Raw genomic sequence first — 26,998 nt, 5'->3', positions numbered from 1 at the left:
CTAAAACCAAGTATTAACTCTCAAACAGCCCTTTAAAGTTGTGTGGTCCAGCATTTTGGCCCCACAAAGCTGTCTGGACCCCACAAGTATACTGTATACTGTGGACCCCACGAATATAGTTAAACAAGAACACACACACACACACACACACACACACACACACACACACAATGCCAAACATCAGTATAAATGTCAGTGGCTGTGAGGTTTACTTTTTGCAGGATGTTTTGTTTGTGTGTGTTAATGTGTGTACCTGTCTCCTCTGGGGAGTTGCTCTCCTGGGACAGTGTGGTCCAACTCAACTCTTCGTCACTGGGATTGAGATTCTGGATGCGGTTCAAAGCACAGTCTGTCTTCGCCCCAGTCCTTCTGTCCTTCTTCGTCTCTGGAGAGGAGGAGGAAGAGGAGGAAGAGCAGGAGGCCACTGAGAGCAAGGGTGTGTCCTCTGGGCTGGCCTGCTTAGGTGGGGAAGGAGGAGGAGGCACCGGGGATTCCTTGCCTGATTTGAGGAGCTTGAAGTTGGAGTGGAGGTCAGAGATGAGCTCCAGGCCTGAAGAAACTTTGTGGTTCGTCAAAGGAGACTCACTTTTTATCATCAGTAAAGGCTTATTCTCCTCGTCTTCCTGCTCCTCTACTACCACCTCATCTCCATCTTCCTCAATCTGTACCTTTGACATAATTTCCTTCTCAGACAGAATGCTGATGTCATCACTCTCCTCTGCCTCAATGTTCAAGTCAAAGCCCAAAACTGTTGTGTTGCCGTTCACGTTGAGCTCCACAGTCGTGTTAATGTTACAGTCTATGTCTGACTCAGTTATCTGCTCTGGCTGTACGTCAGTGTTAGCATCCGAGTGCAGTTCAACGTCTACCTCAATGACATCATCCTCTCGGTCATTATTGGTGAGAGTGTGACTGTCGTCCTCTTCAGCTGTGTTGACATTAAGGTCATCTGCTGTATTTTCAGACTCCAGGTCCATCAAGTCAGGGCTGGTTGTGTTTTTGTTGTGATCTTGACCAGCTTTACGAAGCTGGTTCATTCCGTTCTTGGCTAGTTTGGGATTGTTGGGTGTTGAAGAATGTGATGGGGATGATGGTGATGATGATGATGATGATGATGATGGCGCTGCTTCTCCGAGGCCCATGGCAGCCTGGATACTGGTAAGTGCATACTTTTTGCGACATTTGGGCGGCGTGGCGGAGCCCTGCTTGATGACATCACTGCTCAGCAGCTGGTTGTGTGAGGAGCGAAGGCTGAGTGAGGTGGGAGGCGTGGCAGTGGGGCCATTACGATTGGTCACATCTACTGACATCATCGTGGCACAAGACAGATCACCTGAAAGAGGAAGAGATGGGAAACAGGAAGTGAATACATTGAAATCCAAACGTGCGTTAACATAAACACAATATACTGTAGACATTAGCTTTCAGAAAGGGTGTCTCATTGCTTACTTACTACTGCTATTTGCATTATAACAGTTATTCTTACATAGTAATGCAAAAGACAGGTGCTGTGTTTTAGGATATGGTTCCAATAAACAAATAACAGTCTTGCAGAAAAAGCAAACAGTGTAAAACAGAACAGACTATATTCACTTTAAAATATAAATACAATATTATGTGAAGTTTAGTCTTGCATTGCCAGACCTATCTCCACAGCGCTGTGTCGGCGCTAGAGTGCAGTCTGGCTACACCGCTTAGCTATTCTGGGATAGGGGAAAAAGCGCTCTGGCTTGATTGTATTTCTTTAAACCAATCACAACTGTAGAAGGACTGCTATGGCGTCAAATGGACTATTAACAGATTTTTATAAATAAAATTATTATAAACTGTATAAGAGTGCAAATATTCATTATTGGCTAACTGCATGAGGACAAATTACAGAACAGATATGCAAGTTTACAATCATTAAAAAGGTGCAAAAAGCCTAAGGAAAGAAATACATCCAAGCATGGAAAATACACAAGGTTTGCTATTAATATTTAAACTTAATTGAAATAAATGCTACTATAGTAGATAAACAATGATACAACCTGGGGCTTATTTTTGTTTTTGTTTGGTATGCACAGTTATAGAAATGTAATTAATCATACCAGAGCTTTAATCAGAAAGAAGTCAACTCAAGTCTACTGAATGAATTCAAAACTCCTTACAAGGTCTGGTGATATTCTGTTGATTTCTTATTGTCAACAAATCCCAATAAAAAGACTTAAAACAACAACTACTAACAAGTATTGCCTCTATAGCCAAAGCCAGATGCAGTATATAGTAGTGTTTTCCTCCTGGTTCAGCTCCTACAGCTGAAAAGAGCCAACAAATCCACTATTTACTACTGGTTTAGTAATGATTGCTAAAAACTACAGTGCCCAGCTGTTTTAGGAGAATCACAGACAGGGTAGGGAACATATTGAGAGAAGGATGGAAGCATGGTTGGTTTTGCCCTTTTTAATGTGATTTGTTGATGATGAAAAATACAGACTACTGGCAGGCTTATCTTTTATATTCCTGAGAGATGAGTGAACCACTCAGCATGGAGAGGTGAGAGTATGGAGCGCGTGTGCGTGTGTGTGTGGTACCTGACAGGAGGTCAGACATAGGCCGGGGCTGGTCACGGTTTAGGGTTCAGTTGACTCAGCTGCAGATCTGAACACCACAGGGGGGATAAAAAGTAAAATAATGATCAGAAGAAGAATGCAAAGAATCCTGAGTACTTCTTGGGTTGCCCTCGGAGACCACATTCATCCATGTAGAACCCAACTACAGCGGGTTTCTATGGAGACAACATAACACTGTGAGGTAGTGAAGGGACTCCAAACACCATAGAAATCATAAAAATTATAAAAGGCATTCAACAATCATATACAGAGAAGTAATGAATTCATGGGGACTGTTTGGTGAAGAATTGTTCCTTGTGTTATGCACATCAACTGTACAACGTGATTAGCCACTGAATGTACAGAGGACATTGTTTTTGTAAATGTAAGGTAAATTGAGTGAGTATTTTTGTATTTTATATACATTTAAAGGGTCTTCCCTGTTTAACAGTGAAGCTAAGGTGGTACCTAACAGGTGGGGTTGGGAGGGGGGGGCTTTTACTGTAAAGTATTTACTAAAGTGTTGTTAACAAGTTTTTTTAAGTAAAAAGATGCTCTAAAATGATTTAAATACCAGACTGTCACCATGTCTGAATACTAGGGGTGGGAATCACCAGAGGCCTCGCGATACGATATCATCACGATACTTGCGTCACGATACGATATTATTGTGATTTTAAACATTTTGCAATATTCTGCGATATATTGCACTTTATTACCTTTTTTCCAACTTCAAATCTTTTCGCCAAAAGGAAACTTTGTCAACATCTCTTTTATCTAAAAAGATATATTTCTCTGTTTGTTCATCTCACTTAAATTGTATTGCTGCAAAATGGGATTATCAAGCAGACAAACTGAGCAACACAAATATAATAAAAAATCAATATTTGGCGTCTGTGTATCGATACAGTATTGCCACGGAAAATATCGCGATACTATGCTGTATCGATTTTTTTCCCCCACCCCTACTGAATACCATTCCATATCTATTGACAACACTCATAGCAACGCTTGTAAATAATGAAAGCAGCTATATTTTCAGTTATGACAGGGAGAAAAACAATTCCTGAAAGCTTGGAGGGTTTACAAGAGTGTATTTTTATGTTAAAAACATGATGACTTCAAAGAAGCCCTTTTACTGTTGCTACTTACCAGAGAACTAAGGGTTGTAGGAAACTCCAGAATGTAGCGCGTCCATACTGGTAGTCAGTGGTTCTCTCTTCATCCAATCACGAGGGCTTCACTGAAGCAGCGGTGTCCTGAGGGAGAGACAAACATAAAACAGGATTAATGAGAGAGAGAAAGAGGGAGGGGTGAACAGAGAGAGAAAGAGGACTGCAGGACACCAGAGGGACAAATAATAAAGACACATCAATTATTCATAACCTTAAACATTAATACACAAGGATGTGTGTGTGTGAAAATAAGGCTCATTTCATATAGAGCTCATATTTCTTTCTTTAGTGCAGTCTTGCCAACCCTTTGCTGACTGGAACCATCATAAACTAAATGCCACACGAGACTTGTAAACTCCCCATACACTGCTTCCCGACAAAACACACACACACACACACACACACACACACACACAAGTCATGGCTTGTGGACAGTTCTCACCAACACACAAATGCTAGAGTAGTGGAGAGAAAGACAATAAGCATAGTTAGGATGGACCATCAAATTCCACTTATTCCTGGCTGAGGGGCTGGAAAAACACCTGGAATGATTTTGGGGAATAAAATTCTAACAGCTGAAAGAAATGTTATCCCATGGATTTTTTAGCTCAACAAACAGCTGACACGAGCTCTAGTAATTAATCAACCTCATTTACAGATCTAATCAATTACAAAGCACACAATCCCCTGCACCACAGCTACAGAGGTAAAGGCAAAAGTGTGCCGATGATTGCAAGAACATATATACATTTAAGTGCATGATGATCAGCCAAATCCTCAAATGGCAATATTAGTCAGTGTTATTGGCCCAACTGATCAGTGTGTCATTTCTCAGTAAAAAATCCGCAACTCCCAGCATAAAGACTAAAACAGTGCTATTTTTTGCCTCTTGTCCTCTCTTTTTGATTGTCTGAAGGTGAGTTAGTGATTTATAGCGTGTCACCTTTATTAAAAAGGCAGCAATAATGTTGCTATGTAATAGGCTAGCTATATTTTTGGCATTTTGCATTATTGATCACAAAGTGGAATGCAGTTATTCAACCTGTCGCATCATCTCATAACTAAATTGAGCATACAGTATAAGCCATTGTTGAACACTAGTAATGCAAGCCACTGAAAGTCAATATTATCGGATCAGAAACTCTAAGAAAACATTTACAAGCCTGTGGGTAAATGTCAATATTAGGGCATGTGTCCTGCAGTCGAGATGTGGACATTTAGAGATGAGATTGAAAGGAACAAAAGAAACAACATGCATACTATTTTTCTTCCCAACTTGCAAAAATGCAATGTCAGTTTTTTCCAATATCTTGCAGCCCTAGTGCTGTATCACTTGAATGGCTGGTAAATCTATCCAACATACTGTAGAACACATGTCTGCCACAACAGTCTTGTCTATCTGACGTAATAGACAAACAACATCTGGTTCGGGTGCCTGGGTAGCTCACCTGGAAGAGCACGCGCCCATGTATAGAGGTTTACTCCTTGACGCAGCGGCCGTGGGTTCGACTCTGATCTGTGGCCCTTTGCTGCATGTCATTCCCATTATCTCTCCCCTTTTCTTGTCTTCATCTGTCCTATGAAAAATTAAGGCCTAAAATGCCCAAAACATTATCTTAAAAAAAACCAAAAAAACATCTGGTTTGTCTGGTAACACTAGGTGTTATACACAGATGGTGGTAAAAAGGTAAACCATCTAAGAGCAGCTATATATAATTTTGACCTCAAACCAGCTGTGTGTACTGTAATGTATTTTCTCTAATGGTTTAAGCAGTGGCTACAAGAGAGATATCATGTGTCAGAAGTCTTTCAGTCTTTAGGAATCACTGATGTTGTGAAAATGCCCAACTGACAAAGAAACACACATTTAAAAACCTAAAGCGCTCAAGTATAAAAACTGCCATGGACAGGGGCAAGGAAGGATGATATAGAAAGTGATTCAGAAAATAGCAAAAAATGTTTGCATGAATGTTGCATTCTGGGATTAAAATTAGAAGGTATGCTGAATCCTGCTGCAACAAGTCTGCATTCCTGGAAACGTGTGCGTGTTTGTGTGTGCGAGACAGTATTTGTATGAAGGGTTGTCTACACTTAAAATGTATGAATCAATTCCCATGACATGTTGATGCTGACTTAGCATTACAGGTTGGATGTTGCATGTGTAATCAAGGTCTACTACCCTGCTCAAAGTACAAGAGTCATTGCAAGTAATAAGGGTGTTTAAGGATGATCACAGTCATATTAAGTAAACAGTGTATGGAATCATAGCGCTTTACACACATAGACCCCTATTGATCCCATACATCCAACATACAGATAAAAATAATAAAGAGGGTTTTGGTGGGGGGGGGTTAACATTAACATAAAGTGACTGGGCAAGTCAGTCACCTGACATCAATTTATCTGAGCAGGCGTTGTACTTGCTAAAGTCCAAATAGCTTTAGTATAAGCATAACTAGAAACTGCTTACTTTAAAGCAACATTATGTAACTATTTTACCTTAAAATAACAGCCTTAAAATCATTTTGATGCTACACTGACTTGTAATAGGAAGAATACTGGCTGGGAGCGGCATCAGTGTCATGCTAGAACCGGAGTCGGGCTAGCGGGTAACGGAACCAGGTACAGCATCCTCTACGGACACTATGGCAGAGGTGAAGAGACCAAAAGGAGACACGGAGGAAGCCATAAAGAGAAAAGGAGAGAAAGAGACAGAGCAGGAGTAAATCTTGGACGGGCTTTTACTCCATATGAATGTGTGTCCCAGGCCAGGTTAGGAAATTAACTAACAATGTAAAGATCAATGTATGACACATGTTCAGATTTGATTCATTCAATAAATTATTATTTTTTGTCTTAAATCCACCAGCCATTTTCATATTATACCAACATTTGGTACTTTTTGGTAAGGTTACTAGGAAAACTCAGCCTAGAGTAATTTGATTCTCCCCAAAACAAGTTTCCTTTTTATTTTTAAAGAACTATAAAAAAAAGAAAAAGTTCAAAAAAAAAAAAATCGCAACTTTTTTTGCAAGTTTCACTGTCTCCCGCAACTTCATTGCAACAAACATACAAAAGACATCGCAACTTTTATCGCAACTTTTTACAAAAGCTCCCGCGAAATCAGGCATTTTGGGCCGCAACAATCTCAAAAAAAGGCCGCAAAATCCTGGAGGGACTGATTTGCGAAATAAAAGGCAGCAAGAAAAAAAAATCTTGCTGTTGGACTAATAAGTAATATTAGCTGGCTTGCTATGTATTGTGTTGTTGCACTTGCTTGATGTTTGCCTGTGTGGCAAAGTTGTCGACTTGCTTGTTTTTGATCATAAGTAATGTATTCATAACAAATGCACGTGTACAGCTTTCCATATTTAAGATAGCGTTGTAGAAGTGAATTGCACTTTGAAACTGTAGCGGTGCCAATTGTTACACAATTTTGCTTGAGTTATATATTTATCTGTAAAACTGCAGAGCACCTGTTGGCTTTTTATTCTTAGTGAGTCACCGACAGTTCGGTAAGAGGTTTGGCTGTGTTATGCTAGTAACAGCTAATGTAGTCTCGAGCCACTAACCTCAAGCAGAGATGTGGAGCGGGCTACAGAAGTCTGGTGACCTCACATCTTTCTAACTCCCCCCCTCCAGATTTTTGTCATTTTAAACTTAGTTTTCAACCCCAACCGAGGCAATTCATCAGACTTCAGCAAGCCCCCCTTTGGAGTCACAAAGGTTTTTTTACATATGCAGTAGTACTCCTCGAGATCTGTAAACACACTTTGATGTGTCTAATCAGTGGACTTCCCCTTTAAAGTTACCACTTTAACCTCATAGTGATTGCTTCATTGCAACAAAAATGCGTCACTGTGCAAACACTATAAACAATGATCTGAAGTTGTCTTTACATTTTTATTTTCCTAGAGACAGAAATGTAAATTGAAAATGTAGTTTGAATTTGGAATACAGTTTTTACACTTTTGGGTGGAGTTAAAGTTCAGTAGCAAGTATGCACTAAAACTGTAATTTTAATACTATCTACAGTACATCTGGATATGGCCTGAAATTGGATGGAATGACAGTGATCGTTTTGGGCCTCAGCAGACATGAAGTGCTCCCTGCAGTCCTCTGATGCGGACGAGGGGGGTCTAGGCATAATTACAGGGCCCCTCTGTGGGCAGGGCAGCATTGGCCCCGACAAAACACAGAGACAAACACTCATTCACAAACACACAAATAATAGATATGGAGGGTGAATCTTCCACATGGACTCGCTTGTAAACAGTTAAATGCACAGAAAAAAACTGAGACACAGACAGAGACACGCACGCGCAGATGCACTATGTTAAAGACACATACTTAGAGCAACACACACATGGTGATGTGATGATGGAAAAAAACTCACATCAGGAGGTAGGGTAATAAGATCTAGGATGTGTCACAGCATTACAGTGACCTTTGACTCCTGACCCACAGGCTAAGAGTGTGTGCTGTTGCATGTATGTGTTGTTAGTGTGGTATAGTGTTAGGTATGTTGGGGGGGGGGGGGGGGGCTGTCTCAACCAAGAATGAAGGGAGCAGCTGCGAACCCTCCCCTTCTCTCTTTCTTTTTTACGTGTGCTGTGTGTAACTGCCGTTTACCAGACTCTTCTGGACTGAGCAAGGCAGAGACAGATTGCTTTTAAATTCATATGCCAAGTGGATGCCTGCAGTTTGATAGGCCTCTCATCCCTCCTTCCTGCCCTTCCCTCTCAAGGTCTCTCGCCATTCCATTTCATCTGCTAATCCCATTTGATTTTTTACCTCTTTTCTTTATCCCATTTTCTTGCCCATTTCCTCTCCCCTCCCTCTTCCTCTTCTAGCCTCCACTACATTTATCTTCTACCGCTTACTCGCCCCCCCCCCCCGTCCTTTGTGTAGAAGAGAATTGCTGTCTTTTCTCATTAAAAGTGAAGAAGGTCTGTAAACTCTCATAAAACCGCTGGTTTCTCTCTACAACCCTGATTTACAGCCACGCTTCCCCCCTTGTTCATGTCTCCACTCTGTACGCAAGAAGTCCCATCTGTTACCAAAAAGACTGACAAGAAAGCAAAACTGTCGCAGTTAGAGGCCCGGCTATCGAAAACAAAATGGATGGATTCATGTCAACAAGGCAAGGCATGCAGAATAGAAAACGCAACTGGGTGTTTTTCTAACTTTTGGATCAGGACGTGAACGTGTAAGCCAGCTGGAAAATAGCAGGCAATCTTCCCAGATCTATCATGGGTTTTTTTTCATTGGCTGAAGAGTGGGCCAGATCCTAGCTGCAACATATTTTCACTACAAGGCGAAAAAGTTAGCAACACTGCTCACCAAAGATGTACATTACCATTGCTGGATACCTCTTCACATTATAAACACCAGGTATGCAGCCTATTATATAATACATACTAACGCACTTTTGAGAAGCTAAAACTTTTTTTCAAGATTTTGCTACTAGACTCCAGACCAAGCTAAAAGTGGAACATATTTAGCTCCCTGTATTAATCACAATTCATTTTTTAAGCCCTTTTTATTGTATTTAAAGCTCTAAATGGCTTAGGACCAGCCTGCATTTCAGACTCCCTGTTGTTTAATGTCCCTATTTGTTCACTGAGATCCCCAAGTGCAGGTCTGTTAGATGATCAGAGCCACAGTGGCAAAGCAGCATTTTCAAATATGCTTCCAAACTGTGGAATAAAGTTCTAAAAAAATATATTAAGAAAGGAAACTTCAGAGTAGTTTTTTTTTAAACATGTCTATTTTTGTTAGCTTTCAAGTTCAACTGGTTCTGTATTTACTGTACCTGTATTTATTAATTATTATTAAACAAAAAATAACGATGTGACAAAGAGGCTATAGTAAAAATATCAATATAAAATCAATCAGCCCTAAACAAAGCTAACAGACAATTGGTGATTGGTCCAGTCATTGGCGTGTGTGTGTGTGTGTGTGTGTGTGTGTGTGTGTGTGTGTGTGTGTGTGTGTGTGTGTGTGTGTGTGTCCACGAAAACAAGGAAGAAGCAGGGAAGAAAACAACCGGCATATACAGAATGTTTCCACAATAACAGCGGAAGCGTAGAACAGCAAGGAGGCCCAGTTTGTGTGTGTGTGTGTTACTGTTTGTGCGTCTTTGTGTCCTTTTATTGTTAATAACGGGAAATAACAGAGACAAAGTAACACTCTGACTTAGACTGCAGCCTAAACAAACAATCTTGTGTACAGACAAACAAACTATCTTTGTGGGGACCAGTCATTGACATAATGCATTCCCTAGCCCCTTACCCTAACCTTAACCATCACAACTAAATGCCTAACCTTAACCCTGACCCTCACCCTAACCATAACCTAATTCTAACCCTAATCCTAAAACCAAGTATTAACCCTCAAACAGCCCTTTAAAGTCGTGGGGTCCAGCATTTTGGCCCCACAAAGCTGTCCGGACCCCACAAGTATACTGGACTCCTGGTTTTTGGACCCCATGAACATAGTTAAACAAGCACTCACTCACTCACACACACACACACACACACACACACACACACACACACACACACACACAGCTCTGTGGTTTGAGCGTGCTCCCATGGCCATATATCGTCCTTGCAGCAGCAGTGTATAGTGAGTGTGAAGGACAGACAGAAATAGCTCCACTATAATTCCACTTGTGAAGTTAAACTACACTCAGATACTTGCAGAGTCTCCCTGGTTGTTTGTGTGTGTGTGTGTGTGTGTGTGTGTGTGTGTGTGTGTGTGTGTGAGTGAGTGAGTGTATGAATGTCACAATGTACTGTATACATACAGCTAAAAGGTATCATTTCCCGCTGGTGTGGTTTCCATGGGCGGGAGAAAGAGACAAAATGACCACAAAAGAAAGGAAAGCAGTGAGGAATGTTCAGGCTGTGCCAAAGAATCTCAGGCATGTCTCTTTTTTGGGTGGGTGGGTTAACTGATAGTAAAAAACATTAATTGGTCAACAAAAGGAGCAGACAACACACACACACACACACACACACACAGCGAGTGATGACCATTTGTGAGCATGTGCGTACACGTTCCATTCACTGACACTGAGCAAACTAAGGGCTGCAAAAATGAAATACAAACAAGGTGAGAGTGAGTGGCCTATACATATTTACTGCATATATAAATCAAAAATGTGTCACCTGCAAAAGTTACTTATTTACCTGCAACACTTCCTTGTTTGTGACACAGGATGTTACAGAGTAAAAGGCAGAGCAGTCATGGCACGCACCTAATGAATGAACTCCAGCTAATAAAGCCATAATACTACTGGGGGTGACAGAGGTTAAAGGGTTTTGTAATAGACTAAATCTCATCACACACACATTCACAGACTTTGAAATGCTGTGACGTGGAAAGGAAACATTTCAGAAACCAGCCAAGAGACGATTTTCTGGATTTGGGAAACTTTGGAGCAACAGTGCTGTAACCCCTCCCCCAATCCCAGATACCCCCCCTACCCCTCTTCCTCCCTGCTTAACCCAGCCCCTCTTTCCTGTGGGTGAGGGGGAGGGAGGGGAGAAAGAGTACACTACGAACACTCTGACACCAAGCAAAACACACTGAAAGGAGGGAAGTCCCATTTCAGCCCTTAAAGCCCGCTCCCTCTGCGGGACACACATGAGCCAGACTTGCATCCAGTGCGACTTTGCCATAATGAGACCACAGCTCTTTCCTGAATGCGAAGTTGAAGGCAACAAGCTGTACCTGGAGTAGAGTCAGAGAACAACAAGTAGAGCGCATATATATATATATATATATATATACACACACACACATCAAGTTTTTTTCAAGGTATTGTATTGAACACTAATTTCCGTTATAGTGACAAAAAAAAAAATGTAGCTCATATTTAGCTCAATATTACATTATACAATATATTGGTGGTAATATAATAATCAGTAAATAATCATAAAATTAAAAAAAAGGCTATAGAAGAAGATCATACTTTTTGTTTGCTAAAGACCGTACATTGGCGAGGAAAATGCTGCGATATATATATTATATATATAATAACCGATAAGGAGTTAACCTTAGACTAACGTTAGCCATCCTCTCTTCATCCCACTTTGTTTACGGTCTCAACCCCGCTTGTGTGCACTTCCGGTCGGCGGAGCTGTGTTGACAGACCTCAGCAGTGCTGTAGTATTAGGCTCGTCACAAAATCAACCGCATTTTTACTCAGTGTTGTCTCGGTCTCGAACAAAAAGGACGGGATTTTATACACCACCATAACACCACAAGTGCGAGATATCACTCAATTGCCTGTGCATTCACTGATTTATTTGGATTTTTACACCAATGCTAATAAATAATAAAATTTGATACACGCTGCGATGCCGCTCCCTCACTTGGGCGAGAGAGGTAGAAATGTGACAGCAGAGAGCAGCAACTGCTTCTATGAAAGAAAATAATCCATATGGGTTGCCAAATATATTTACCTCGTGAAAACAAATAGTGTTTGTGTGAGTGTCGTGACTCCTCTCTCTCTGGCTCCCTCATCACTCCATCTTTTCCACACAGGGTGTTAGATACTTAGTTAGATACTTCCCTTTCCATGGAAGGAAAAATCACCTTAGATATGATTGTTGTTTCAGTGTAAACAAAAAAGAGACCAAGAGGAGGGAGGGAGAGCCTGTATGAGGCAGAGGCAATAATACAGTATATTGACAGTAATAATACTTTTCTGAATGTGCATTTGTTACGCACCACTCAATTCAAATGTGACTGTGAACTAACCTAAAACAGCACGTTGTAGTTTCTGTATTTATTCCAAAAGTATTTATCAGTAAAATAGTTATAATTGCGTTGCAGGTCGATTTAAGGTGTGTACTCCTACATTTTCTGCCTGTGCCCCTAAAAGTTTTTTTTGTTTGGGGCTACAATGTTCCCAGTTAAAAAAAGTCAGTCTGGAGCCCTGGTTTCGAGGGCACTCTTTTTTTCTTTTTCAGTAGCGATGGAGGCCAGCAATATTTATTAAAAAACCCTTCTCCCTTTCTCAGTAAAAACACACAGACAGGCACACGAACTAGAGGTCTGTCGAATTCAAGGCGAGGGCAGAAGCAGTGAAGAGACTGTGGATCCTATATATAGCTGAGATGTGACAGGACATCCGAGAGGACAGGGAAGTCTAGACACAAACGACACAGCTCTTCCTCAGATTGTGTGTGTGTCTTTGAGTTCAACATGGCCTTGTTATCTCACAAGTCATTAGAAAGCCTGTGGCAAGCTGTTCCATAATAATGTCACAAGATTGCATTGATATCACAGCCTAGTCTGATCTGATTGGCTGGTAGTTTTGACTTATTAACCAAATGGCAATGTCAAAGAGAGGAAGACAGTTAGAAGAAGAGACACTCCGAAAATGAGAGGGGAGGGGAAAAGGGGAGCATAAGAGATCTGAGGAAAGAAAACATATCAGAAAGAGAGAGTGACTCATCAGAAAAGGAATGTCCCGTCTCTGCCAAAGGAACCACAGACACCACTGCAATGATCGCTCCCTCTCCAATACTTTAAGTCATCCCCTCCCTCGCTCTTGTCGTCTCTTCCCCTCATGCAATGTCTCTTTCTCCCTCCGTCTCTCTCTTTCAACCAATGGAAGTTATCGTTGTTGTTTCCCAACATTAGCAGAGCATTCTTCTCTGACAGGGCATTGGTCTTGGACAGGGATGATACAGCTAGCTGACCACGGCTGCGGTACCAGCACTGTACCGCCAAAATGTTTGGGGCAAACACACACCGGGCCAAGACGGCCTCTCCACTTGTGTTGCCAAGGGAGTGCAAAGCCAAGAGGCAAATTCCTGCACTGTGTGGATTATCAAAGTTACACTGTTGAATCAATTCCAGTTCTTGTCTACAAAACTAATGTTACTAAATAACATTCTGATGTTGTTGCAGTTGTATGAATCACTGCATCACATCCTCACCACAGACGTTAGCTTATTATTACTCCCAACACAGGATATGATGTAAATGCAAGGCACGCATCTGGTCGTGGACCCTAATCACCACAATGACTGGGAACGTGATTCAACATTCCTATCACCTGTCATCCTGTGCATTCATCACACAGGACTGACTTTCATACAATTCACAGACTCTCACCTACAAAGGTTAATTGTTACAACAGAAGGGAGAGTGGGGAAGTTGTTAGTCTGTGTAAGCTAAGAATAGTGAGCAAGGCTTGCTGTAGTGTTTTATAGAGGATGGCTACCCCACCAGAATAAAAGACTATTTAACACAGCATATGCCATATATGTCATGGCTGTCTCTATTGCTTAGGTCGTGATCTACGGGCTTAATTGATCACAAGACGAGATGCGTCAAGATCTGGGGGGTTTAGCACCTCTGTTGGGGGAAACCCTGGTCAGTTTTACCATGCCGGGAAATGTTAACGCAGCGCTTGAACATACTGTATGTATATAGTGCTGCAACTAACAATTACTTTCATTCAATGAATCTGCCGATTATATTCTAGATTAATCACTTTATCCTTAAATGTACACAATGTCAAAATGTTGGGGAAAAAAAAAAAAATCGGCCACCAAAATTAAAACCACAGATAACAAATATCAAGTTTGTTTTGTCTGACCAACAGTTCAAACCCAAAGATTTCAGATATTCAGTATACAATGATAAAAAACAGAGAGGTTTTCTGAAAAATTAAAAGTTGTACTAAAACGATTAATCAATTATCAAAGTAGTTGCAGATTCATTTTCTGTCAAACGGTTAATAGTAGAGTTGTGATGAGACACTCGGCTCATGAGACGAGGCCATACAGGATATTGGACAGCACTCCAATTGATACTTTTTTATTGCCACATGGACGTTTCAGGCAGCGCCCTTCCACAGCGTGTTACACAGGTAATGACAAACAAACAATACTCCACAGGTGGGGTTAATTATACACAACCTACACTATTTTAAAAAGGTCCCATGGCATGAAAATGTCACTTTATGAGTTTTTTTAACATTAATATGTGTTCCCCCAGCCTGCCTATGGTCCCCCAGTGGTTAGAAATGGCGATAGGTGTAAACCGAGCCCTGGGTTTCCTGCTCTGCCTTTGAGAAAATGAAAGCTCAGATGGGCCGATCTGGAATCTCCTCCTTATGAGCTCATAAGGAACAAGGTTACCTCCCCTTTCTCTGCTTTTCCCGCCCAGAGAATTTGGCCCACCCATGAGAGAGAGAGAGACATCATGGCTTTCAAAGAGCAAAGTGGCAGTTGGTCAAGGCCACACCCCCACCCTCCACCTTGCCCCCCCCCTCGCCTCCTCAATAGCATTTAAAGCTACAGACACAGAAATGGCACATACTAAGGAAAGCTCATTGTGGGACTGGCTCTAGTGGCTGTAATTCTGCACCAAAGCTGAATTTCGGGAAAGAGACTTCAGATACAGTATTAGGGGACCACTAAGGCCTATATAAAAGCATCCAAAGAGCACCATGTCATGGGACCTTTAAAGGAAACTTCAATGACAAAATATGACTGGAAATGTCTGGTCTTTTATTCAATCAAAAGTCACAAAATGAAAAACAAGCACTGTGAAAGGTTTTGCCGCAAACTCAAATTGCTTCTCTCCTGTATAACTAACTCTTCAGAGCCCATAACTGCGGCGTTTCCACCAGGGAATCCAAAATGCTGCCACACAAACAATTTAAAAGTGGCGGGTAGGGTTGGGTACCGTTCACATTTCTACCGGTGCCGGTACCCAACTGTATCTTTTTCCGGCACTTTCCCTCTGTAAAAACTAAAAAAATATTTCAGTTGTAAAAAATTATTCCAAACCTATTTATCCTTTTTTACTTAGAACATTTTTTTATTTATTTAGAACGTTTTACACACCACACAAAATAAAAATGTATTTCATACACTGCACTCTTAACTTTCATTCTTGTATTTGTATCTTATTCTATTTTAGCCTGTTTTATTTTCATGACCGTTTTTAACTGCTCTTTAATGTTTAATGTAAAGCACTTTAAATTGCCTTGTTGCTGAAATGTGCTATAGAAATAAAGTTGACTTGCCCTACAACATCCGCCTGTCAGTCTGTCACCAGGGCATAGAGAGAGCTGTGGTGCCTGTCTGTCTCGGAAGTAAAACGTTAACTGCACCGCGATCTCGCCATTATATTATATTGCAGCAAACGCTGTCTGCGTGAAGTTTTCAAAACTGTAACCACACTTTCGACCACTTTACCGGCATTGCCATGATTCACTGTGACTTGAACAAGCTGCAGAGGCGACGTAGTCTCGCTCCGTCTGCACCGCAGCTCCACTCTCTGTGAAACATGCTGAGAGGACAAAGAAGCTTGCACTTATGCGCTCTCAGGTAACGACATTTGGCACCGATTGATTTAACGTGAATCGGTCCTCGGTGGTACCAATGTAATTCTGCGCTTGTGTACTGATATCACAAGACTTTTTACCTTGATGAGAAATATCGCAACGTTTTAAAGTGCTCATATTATGCTCATTTTCAGGTTCATAATTGTATTTTGAGGTTGTACCAGAATAGGTTTACATGGTTTAATTTTCAAAAAACACCATATTTGTGTTGTACTGCACATTGCTGCAGCTCCTCTTTTCACCCTGTGTGTTAAGCTCTCTGTTTTAGCTACAGAGTGAGGCATCACGCTTCTATCCCATCTTTGTTGGGAGTCGCACATGCGCAGTAGCTAGGTAAGGACTACTAGCTAGAAGCTAGCTACTAGCTAGCTAGTAGCGGTTAGCCACCTCGTTCTCAATGGCAAAACACTACTACAACACACACAAGTTCACCCTAATCTACAAAATAAATTGTACAGAACTACTTACATGTCCCTCGTCTGCAGGTATTCCACGCAAAGTTGGAAGTGCGCCCTCGTTTAGAAGAAGTCTCCCGGCTAATCCTGCCTTGTACTGACCGAAGTTGGAGAAACAGCTAGCTGATGTGTATTAGCTAAAGTGGTTAGCACACACCAAATGTTTCGGCCGATGACGTAGATGGCCCTGCCGATTTTGACCAGTTCACCCAGAGACTGAAGGCAGGATACATTCAGAAACCCGTATCTAACTCAAAACAGCATGGATGTTCATTTCTTCCAAGTTTATATGCATGTGGAAGCACCAGAGACACAAAATAACACCCCAAATCCCAGAAAGTGATTTTTTCATAATATGGGCACTTTAATATCGCGAGATCTCTTCTCACCTCAAGTTAATAGATCTAATGTAATAGATCTAAGTAAGTAGTAATCTAAACCAGGGCTCCAGACTGACTTTTTTTGTACTGGGTGCACTGTAGCCCCTAACTAAAAAAATGTTAGGGCCAGAAAATTTAGGGGCGCACGCCTTAAATCGACCTGCAACGCAATTTTTCACATTTCCCCGTATTGTAACTGTTTTACTGATAAATACTTTTGGAATAAATACAGAAACTACAACGTGCTGTTTTAAGTTATTTCACAGTCACATTTTAATTGAATGGTGCGTAACAAATGCATATTCAGAAAAAGTATTATTACTGTCAATATACTGTATTATTGCCTCTGCCTCATACAGGCTCTCCCTCCCTCCTCTCTGTCTCTTTTTTGTTTACACTGAAACAACGATCATATCAAAGGTGATTTTTCCTTCCATGGAAAGGGAAGTATCTAAGTATCTAACACCCTGTGTGGAAAAGATGGAGTGATGAGGGAGCCAGAGAGAGAGGAGTCATGACACTCACACAAACACTATTTGTTTTCATGAGGTAAACAGTTATATATTTAGCAGCCTAAATATGGATTTTTTTTTTTTTATTTATTTCAAAAAAAGCGGTCTCCGCTCTCTGCCGTCTCTACCTCTCTCACCCAGGGAGCGGTACCGCAGCATGTGACAAATGTCGGAGCTGACATTAGTGAATTAGTGAATAAATCAGTGAAAGCACGGGAGTTTAAGTGATATCCCACAGTTGTGGTGTTGAAATAAAATCTCGTCCTTTTGGTCTGAGACCGAGACAACACGGAGTAAAAATGCGGTCGATTTTGTGACGAGATCGAATACAACACTGTCGAGGTCTATCAACACAGCTCCGCCGACCGGACCAAAGCGCACACAAGCCGGGTTAAGACCATAGACTATAACGGTCTATAAGACCGTGAGCAAAGTGGGATGAAGAGAGGATGGCTAACGTTAGGCTAAGGCTAACTCCTTATTGGCTATTACTTCGCAGCATTTTCCTCGCCAATTTACGGTCTTTAGCAAACAAAAAGTATGATCTTCGGCTGCGGATCACCACTCGTAAATGTATTATGGACTGCAACATCATGATTTTCACGGAAACATGGTAACAACAGCGCTGTGCAACCGCACGTGCGGACGATGAGTGGGACCAGAGAATGTCTAATAAAGAGGAGAACTTCCACTCTCTAGAAACTTCCGGCTTCTGAACGTGTTGCAGTTCCACTCTGATTCCATATGAGGGCGCTCAGGGGCGATTGCAGAATGAATGGTGGTCTATGGAGCTATACCCCTCAAAATCCACTTTTCTCAGGATATAATTTTTTGTCTAGTAATTTGAATGTTGCATTCGAAAGGGGAGGCAAAGAAAATACACACTGCTGGGTGTTAGTTTTTTTGTTTTTTTTTAGCTTTTTTGTCCTAAAAAGCCTTTTAAATACACATACACATACTGCTATACGGCAAGCTCTGAGTCACTTCCTTTTTTCTCTCGAGGCATCGACAACACAGCTGACAGGTTAGGCTCTCACTGTCAGTACATGTGCTAGAAAGAGTTTTGGTTTGCTAATGTTTTAAAGACCATGCCGAAATATTCACACACACACACACACACACACACACACACACACACACACACACACACACACACACACACACACACACACACACACACACACACACACACACACACACACACACACGGGATGCTATCAAGCGGGATCTCTGGTTGTAATCAGCCCTTCACTGACCATTTAGCATTCATTAGCAGAATGCTAGCGTGTTATGGGCAACAACGACTCCACCTGTAAGAAATCAAAAGGACATAAGTACTCGTTCATTCAACTTTTGACCTATAATCCATGTTGAACTTGCAAAAACTACAATCAAATCTGAGATTTCTCAACGACAATCAGGTAAAAGAGACACATTTAGCCGTCTAGCTCCATAGACTGCCATTCATTTTGCACTGGACCGTGATCACCCCCAGTGGAGCTCTGGTGGAACTGCAACCAATGTCAGTACAATGGGGCTGAATAGGGAGTGAACGGGCTCTCCGTAGACGGGCTCTGGTGTGACACTACGAAGGCGATTTATTGTTATTCATCAGCAGAATACGCAAAAAACATTACATCGTATCGCATCACACCGGTCATTAAACCTTGACAGCATTACAGTAATGTGAGGTGTTTTGAATAGCATATGACATGCTTTCTAGTTGCTGCAAATGTTTCACTTGCATACCCTGCTATTGTTAGCGTTTCCTCTAGAATTTTTTTCAGCAGCGGCGGGGGGGATAAGTACGGGCTTATCTGCTAACAGCCTCTTTCCGACCAAGTAGTTACAGGAACGAACGTAGTTATAGGAACAGTCCACTTCTAAACAGTTCTACTAACTACTCTCCCCCAAAACCAGTTTTGCCATTTGCATTCGTACTGGCCAAATGGCTATAGGAACCGGTAGGAGGAGTAAGGGAGTGACGCAATCACGGCAACGGTCTTTATAGCGTCGTCACTTGACATTAGTGCCACATAGAACAACAAACCAGCATGGACGAGGCCATCGGAATGTTCCTGTTGTGCCTTGCCAGGATCCTCATAACGGAGTTCGAACAGTGGTGTTTAAATACTGGGCTGGAGTACAGAGAAACACAGAAGATGAAGGCTCCAGCGTAATATGATCCTAATTAATATGATGGAAGAAGATAGAAGAGCAAACGAAACAACGGGTAAGTTTAACTAGCAATAACAATTAGCTGGTTGAATGCGTGATGTTTGTCTTATGAGTTAGCATACGTAGGCGAATTGCAACAGACAGTGAAGAATATGTACTGTTTGTGTTTCAGACGTTGCTAGGTCTCTAACACGTAATGTATATTAGCCGCATCGAAGGTGGCGCGCGCCATTGTGACGTCAAAATGACGTAATATCCCACCGGCGCGCCGGATTTATGGCGCACGAGCAGAGGTCGTGCACGGCTCTTTTTTTTTCAGCGGCACGCGACAAAGCGGAAACGGGAGGCCTGAACGAGTTCGCCGACAATCGGATGCCAGGACTCTCACAGTGACTGCAAGTCTCTCTTGTAAACTTACTAGGTTAAGATGAGTTCTTTTATGGTGAATGAAAGGCTTGATCCGACGAAGTAGGTCATCGAATTGAAGCATTGACGGCAATGCTGCTGCCAGTTTTGCCGTTGTTGACCTTTTTCTTCTTCTTCTAGTACGTAGAAAGAGCAACGTCGGTAGCCTTTGCTCATTAGCGCCACCTCTGTTCAGGAGAAGACTGCAACTAGTGTCGCGAGCACCAGCGCGGGTATAAATAGTCACGGCGATCCCATGACGTCACATTCGCACGCGCCAGCTGGGCTGCGTCTAGTATATAAGAGCCTTAAGGGTTCCTATGCGGAAAAGGGAAAAGGAAAAAGACCCTGCCCTGAAGTAGGAGCTGAAAGAGTTACAGGAACTGCAGTCAGAGGAACTTAATAATCCCCAAATTGGTCCAGTCGGAACACGAGAAAAAAAGGGTTCTAGGAACTGCAAAAATTCCTCCAGTTGGAAAGGGACTTGTGTTAGCTACCGACCATTACCTTGAAACCATCCAGCAAATAGACGGTACCGTAGGGTGATTTAACGTCACCGCTCATTTTACACACAGTTTAACAACAAAACACTGAGTTAACATTACTAGCTACATTTTTCATGTTGGTTTTGAGCGGTATGCACCCCCACTAACCTGGAAAACGGTTTTAAAACAGTAACATTACTACAGCGTGTCGGAGGAATACAGCGTCTCCTGCAGCGGGGAGTCAGAGGCAGAGGGACCGTCACCGCAGCGTTCGCTAACGTTAGCTTCTTGTTTCATCTGGGGTCTGATAAACCGTAAATTCATCAAATTCAGTGTCCACAATGTTATTTTCCAGTAAACTGTAGCTGTCATATTTCACGGGACCCGCGTGAGTGCGGATTTCATGTTGTGGCTTTCGTCGCTGTTTGTCACTTTGCCTGAGATTGAGTGACAAGTGTACTCGCCCTGTTGTTTATTTGGTTGCCATGACTTCGCAAGTGATGACGTCCTGTCACTGTTCCAGTTGCTCACCCTAAAGGGGAGAGAGAGCGGATGACAGTTTGCTTGAGTTCAGTAGAGCACACGGCTCTGCAGAGTCGTGTAATTACGACTTTTCATAAACAGCTGAAGGAGCGGCAGACGCAGGAGAGTACAGTACAGGAGAAGCTCACAGACAGTTTCGACTTATATTAGCTGTTTAAGTTTAATTACTAATGTTAACTAGCATTTTAGTTAGCAATAATTAGCCTGTGTCCATGTTATCTCCTTACATATACCTACGCTCTCCTTCTCTGCAAGATTGGGAATGATTGAGATTTCTCTTGGCACAGCTACCAGAAGACTTCCAACTTTCAGACAGGTTGCTCACGTCACATTTACGATGTCTCTCTCAGTTGGAGGCTGCTCAGTAACGCTCAGCCATCACCGGAAAAGTGCTTCTAATGTCCTTCACTGGTCTCCGTCCAGAGCAACAGGATCTGTTGGTCCATTCTATATACTGTCTATGGTATCAACATAGAGGAAACACTGTACTGTAGCTTCTTGTTCCTGCATATTCCTTATGCATTAGAGTTGCCTGCTAAGAGTTGAACATCTGTCTATGAACTTAAGTGTTCCTGTTGAATGCAGCAAATATGGAAGCAATCCTTGGTTTGAGACAGCGCAGCAGAAATTGTTTAACTCAATTTACAGAGGCTCCTGGGGCTCTGGCCTAGTGTGGTGAGGTGTTTGAAAGTCAGAGAGAGTAAGAGAGGTCGGTCAGAGAGAGAGAGAGAGAGAGAGAGAGAGAGAGAGAGAGAGAGAGAGAGAGAGAGAGAGAGAGAGAGAGAGAGAGAGAGAGAACCCTTATAGAGCTGAACTGGGAGTGATGGGGGTATACTGTGAAAAGTGCAGCGATGTGGGAAAGACAACATCAGAAACAGAAACATGAAAACAAAAGAGTGGGAAAGTGTGTGTATGTGGGAGCGTGTGTAGTTCCCTTTAAAAGTGTAAAACTTGTCTGTCCTCGCCTGCTTACACAGGTAATTTGTAGGCAGAATAACATGCATACTGAAGATCCAATCACAAGGCAGACTTGACAGCGAGAAGACAGCCAATCAGTGAGGGCTGCCAGGAGCTGACACATTACACGGCAACACACACACACACACACACACGCAAAGAAAGAAAACAATGTAAAACTGAGCGAAAGGAAGGCGATAAGCAGCGAGCATGTGGGTGAAAACTGTCAAAAAAGGGAGAGAAGAGAGTGAGACAGACAGATAGACAGAGCGACAGATGGAAAAAGAGAAAGGGGGCCCAGTCATTCAGTTTTACACCCTACAGGATGAACAGGGCCTCTGTGCTCCTTCTCTGTTCAAACACACCTCATGGCTGTCTGCTCCCTGCAACAACAATACACACACACACACACACACACACACACAAAGACACAGACACACACACAGCAGCCAGCCTGACAGTGGGCGCAATAATCCTATTGAGAGGCATCGATAGGGGGCTGAAAGTAAAGAGAGTGAGAGAGAGAAAAAGATTGGCAAAACACACATACACCGCAAAATACATACAAACAGCAGTCTGGCTATCTTGCCAACTTGACAGCCTGGGATGAGTCTACTCTCTTCTGTCCTTAATTCATCATTCATCTGTCCAATCTGGTCAGACTCTACACTCAAATATGCACATGCCTACACACACAAACACACTAGTTTGGTCAAGGGCGGACCAGTGGTATTGTTTCACAGGGGAAGCAGGGTGGTGATAACGGATCTCCATGCTTATCTGATTGCTCACACACACCCACGCAGAAACACACAGTCAAACAAGCATGTACGCACATGCACACTTTCACCATCCTTTCCCATCAGCTGTTACGCATGACCTCGACCACACACAGACTAACAGGTTGGTGTTGCAAGGCAAGGAAGTCCCAACACCACACAAACACATTTATAATCTGGCCAACATAATTACATCCAATCTGCAGAGCACTTTGGGGCTAGCTGAGATATCATGGGGTATTTTTGGGTGTGTGACATGCTCACAGCTTCACAAGGTGACAGCTTACATTACTGAATTGATATTTCTGTCCATGTGCACTGTGTACAGTATGGGTAAATGCGTATGTGTATACTTTATTTTGCCTCTGTGGTAGGAGCTACCTCATAAGAGGGGCCATCTTGAAACTGAGGCGCTTTTATAACACCAAAGCTAAACAAACACACACACACACACACACACACGCATACTAGAACAGTCTGCAGTGCTTGGCCAAAAACTGGGCCCATAAATGTCCAAGTCACTTTTTCCATACTCAGCAACTCCTGTATAGAAATGCTACAGAGGGAGGGCGAGTAAATAACCATGGAAAGAGTATTGATGTGAAAAAAGAGCAGAAAGGAAGAAAAGGGACAGAATATAAACCTTAACTTAAAAGCCCAGGAGCCTTAAGCAATTAGCAATGACATCATGTTTACACGCGCGCGCACACACACACACACACACACACACACACACACACACACACCAGAGCGATGCTAGGTCTGGATGAAGAGCAAGTCAGCAGGGCGAGGGAGGGATGCAGGCAGTGACAGAGAAGGAGAGGATGACTGTGCACCATTTCAACTCTGGTGGGTACAATCAGTGACATGTTCATTCTTGTGGTTCACACTTATACTATTAACAAACCAATGCCACAGTGTAAACCACAGCCAACGCTTAAAATATTGAGCACTGAATGGCTGTTTACCATCAGAGTTTGTACACAAAATAGTAAAATGACAAGACCCTAGGTTTCGTTCATTATGCTATATTTTTTGACAAGTATGCTTTATGAACACACCTCCTAATTGTACACATAAGAAAGCACATGTGTCAGTGCAAATGTGATGCAAAAACAAATGCACGATATCTAGCGTCACCAGGAGGGAAAGGCAGAGAGACAGGGAGGGAGAGAAGCCTCAGTGGTGCACTCCAAAAACAGCAGACAGGTCCTTTGCTAATTCATGTTATTGTCAACAACTTCGGTGTTCCTTCTCCCTCCACAGAAACCCACGTAGTATACTACATAAACTGTTTCACAACTTCTTATACTCCTACTACACAACAGCATATCCAGTCCTTGTGAAAGTTAATCAGTTAATCACCAAAAGTGAATGGTTTTGAAAGGAAAAGTCAACAATAATTCTTCCTTTACCTCTTCATGCACAATCAGAACATATCTGAACATGATCTCTGCCCTCCCTACCTCCAACAGGAAAGTTATTCACATCATTCTCTCGATTCCTTAAATCACATCACATAAACAAGCCATTAAGTGGCTCCATGTTTTTATAAGACAAACAAGTGTATTATTTCAAGGGCCTGGCAGAAACTACCCGAGCAAGGCATGGAAACGATTAGCTAGCCGCGTCCAGCCAGCACTATGCACCAACACAAGCCCCGGGAGGGTGGGGGGGGGGGGGTGGGGGGCTGCACGGCCTATAGCCCCGGACGATTCCACGAAATGTACGCAAGTCAATACGCAAGTCAAGAGAATACCCTCCTTTATGGTTGTTTGTGCTACAATGAACCTCTTTATTACTTAAATTGTTGCTCAGCAGAGACCTACATGGGACAAGACACAGGATACAGCCATGAGTCGGGACAGAGCATCTCTGAATGGGAACCAAAGGATAGGATCAACTGACCTGTCAGGCCTCTGGTGCTGAAACAATTAGTCAACTTATCAGTGAAGACAGCGAATGAACGGAAAACTATTTTGTTAATTGATTAAAGGTTGAAGTTATTGATGAAGCAAAGCAGCCAAACATTTTCTTATTCTAGCTTGTCATATTTTAAGGGATTTGGAGTTTTTTTTTACTGTTTTATATACGTACAATTGAAGTATCTTTGAGTGTTGGTCTGTTAACCAATTTTACTATTTTCTGACACTAAATTTCAACTTACTGCTGGAGATGGAATGGTAAGGTCATATCAGTTTATCTTTTTAGAAATGTAGACATATATTAATTCTTATATTTCTTCACCTTATAGCCTTGTAAGAAGTACCAAACTAATGAGTTACTGTTTGTGAAGGTGTTTAGGATTGTGAGGCATAGCTAGCTAATTAAACGCTTTCTTTTTTTGTCTGGTGATTGGTTAACTTCTGATAAATGGCCGATTAGTTAGTCGGTTTACCAACCACTTACCTGCTGATAGGCCCTCTAGCTATACAATGAGAGCACAAGTTTAAGAATCGTGATGTTTCACAACTCTACAGCTCTGTTGTACATGTTCAAGCGTTTCCCCCATTAAAGCCCCAACATAGCAGTCGAGTTGTAGTAAGCTAACCTTGTACTAGCGGTGGTCAACGGCTGGTTGCTCGCAACAACGTTCTGTCTGTTCTCATAAACAAACGTTCTATTCCCTGTACTGACGCTACGTGAGAACTCATTCAACGGGCATCACAGCCACATAAACCCAAAGGAACACACGCGGGGTCCCATAAATGCCCCCATCTGACGCCGCAGCCTCCCGGGTCTCCTCTCCCCCACCATCCCGACTTGTTCGCAGCACAGCAGCGGGCCCCTCAGATGCCAAAGCAATGTGTCGCATCGAAGAATTATGGAAAGTTAACTTACGTTACCACTCAAATTCACGGCTGAAGAAAACTGAAACGGCTACAACTCCCCGTATTCAAGCGAAAAATCACGGCGTACAACAATCACTCACCTCCTCTCCAGTGTGTTCGCGTCCTCCTCGCTGGGCTCCTGTCTATTTTCTCCTCCCCTCTGTTTTCTCTCAGCTTGTTCCTTTCCTCCTCCCTCCCAGATGCCGCTGTTCTCCAACAGGGGGAACCGGGGGACGCTGCTCCGGAAGCAAACGCTCCTCTTTACTGCCTGCTGCCTAACCATGCTAGTAGCCTATCCTAGTGTAGTGGCGCTGCTAGTATGACTACTTTAATATAACTAACTAAAGAAAAGCTCATTGTAGCCTACTGAAGGACATTTGAAAACTTGAATGTGTTTTATATGCTTTGGGAAGTTTTTTCCCCCAAGAAAATTAAGACCATAGTCTAGAACAATGATTCTAAAAGTGGGGTCCAGGAAAGTTAATAAAAACATTGTTAAAAAAGAAAAAGTGGGTAGTAGGCAACAATAAGACATAATCAAGTAGAAACGTAGTAGGCCTGTGTGCTATTACACATGAGGGTATGGTAGTAATTGCGCAGTTACTATCAGCTGCCATAAGATGAGCTGGATAATGTCGTTGTAGTATATTGTAGTGTTAACAAAATATGGTTCACTCAATAACTGCATTATTTGAAAAATCAAAAACAATCAACATATCATCTGTTCTGTGCACTGCCTGACATTACCTGGCACGTATTGTGGAATGTATTCTGTATGCATGTATGATAAATGGTGCTAAAAAATAATAAAAAAATTGATCCCAAAAAAAACAATCAACATAGTCAAATGGCTGAATTGAAATGTCTTCCAAAACATTTTTTTTATTTAAATTTTACCCTGGGTGTTTATAAAAACAACATCACACCATCAATATAATAATGCCATCACTTTAAACTCAGTGCTTCTATCAAATAGCAAAATATCAGCCTACAAATAAACATTATCAGTTTGTAATTATTGTTATGAACCAATGTCCTACCTATTAATACAAATGTAAAGAGCAGTCAGCATTGGTAATACATTTACAGATAATAAAGCAACATTCATATTAGATTTTTCCAGATAACCACAAAATGAACAATACGAAGCCACCACACTGGCAGCATTGGGTAGAATTCAATAGCTTCAGAAATGTACTGACTAGGAACAACTCAAATAGCTTTTAGTCTGAAATGGATTTTCCTTAAAAAAAAAAAAGACGTGTAGGGCCTAAAGGAATTACTGTGTATATTGTATCTCCCTTGCATAAAGAGGCACCTAGAAC

The 26,998-nt window shown here is 42.0% G+C and overlaps 1 protein-coding gene across 12 annotated transcripts in view; it reads right to left on the bottom strand.

Annotated features, from left to right (window-relative positions):
* The window catches only part of apbb2b (amyloid beta (A4) precursor protein-binding, family B, member 2b), a 49,563-nt gene extending 23,662 nt beyond the window's left edge, over positions 1 to 25,901 (bottom strand). For 6 of the 12 annotated variants that reach the window (XM_031285718.2, XM_031285722.2, XM_035999942.1 and 3 more), the window contains exons 1-4: positions 25,775 to 25,900; positions 3,744 to 3,850; positions 2,574 to 2,640; positions 254 to 1,333 (exon numbers count right to left, since the gene is read on the bottom strand). In XM_031285718.2, the coding sequence (XP_031141578.1) occupies positions 254 to 1,333; positions 2,574 to 2,592 (1,099 nt within the window). In that variant the 5' untranslated portion in view covers positions 2,593 to 2,640; positions 3,744 to 3,850; positions 25,775 to 25,900. The other 6 variants (XM_031285717.2, XM_031285721.2, XM_031285719.2 and 3 more) reach the window with 3 other exon arrangements.
* Positions 25,902 to 26,998: the final 1,097 nt, after the last annotated feature.

This window comes from Sander lucioperca, chromosome 4, assembly GCF_008315115.2.
Source record: "Sander lucioperca isolate FBNREF2018 chromosome 4, SLUC_FBN_1.2, whole genome shotgun sequence".
NCBI classification, from domain to species: domain Eukaryota; kingdom Metazoa; phylum Chordata; class Actinopteri; order Perciformes; family Percidae; genus Sander; species Sander lucioperca.
The sequence above is the reverse complement of the archived record's forward strand: the minus strand, read 5'-3'. Positions and strand labels throughout refer to the sequence as shown.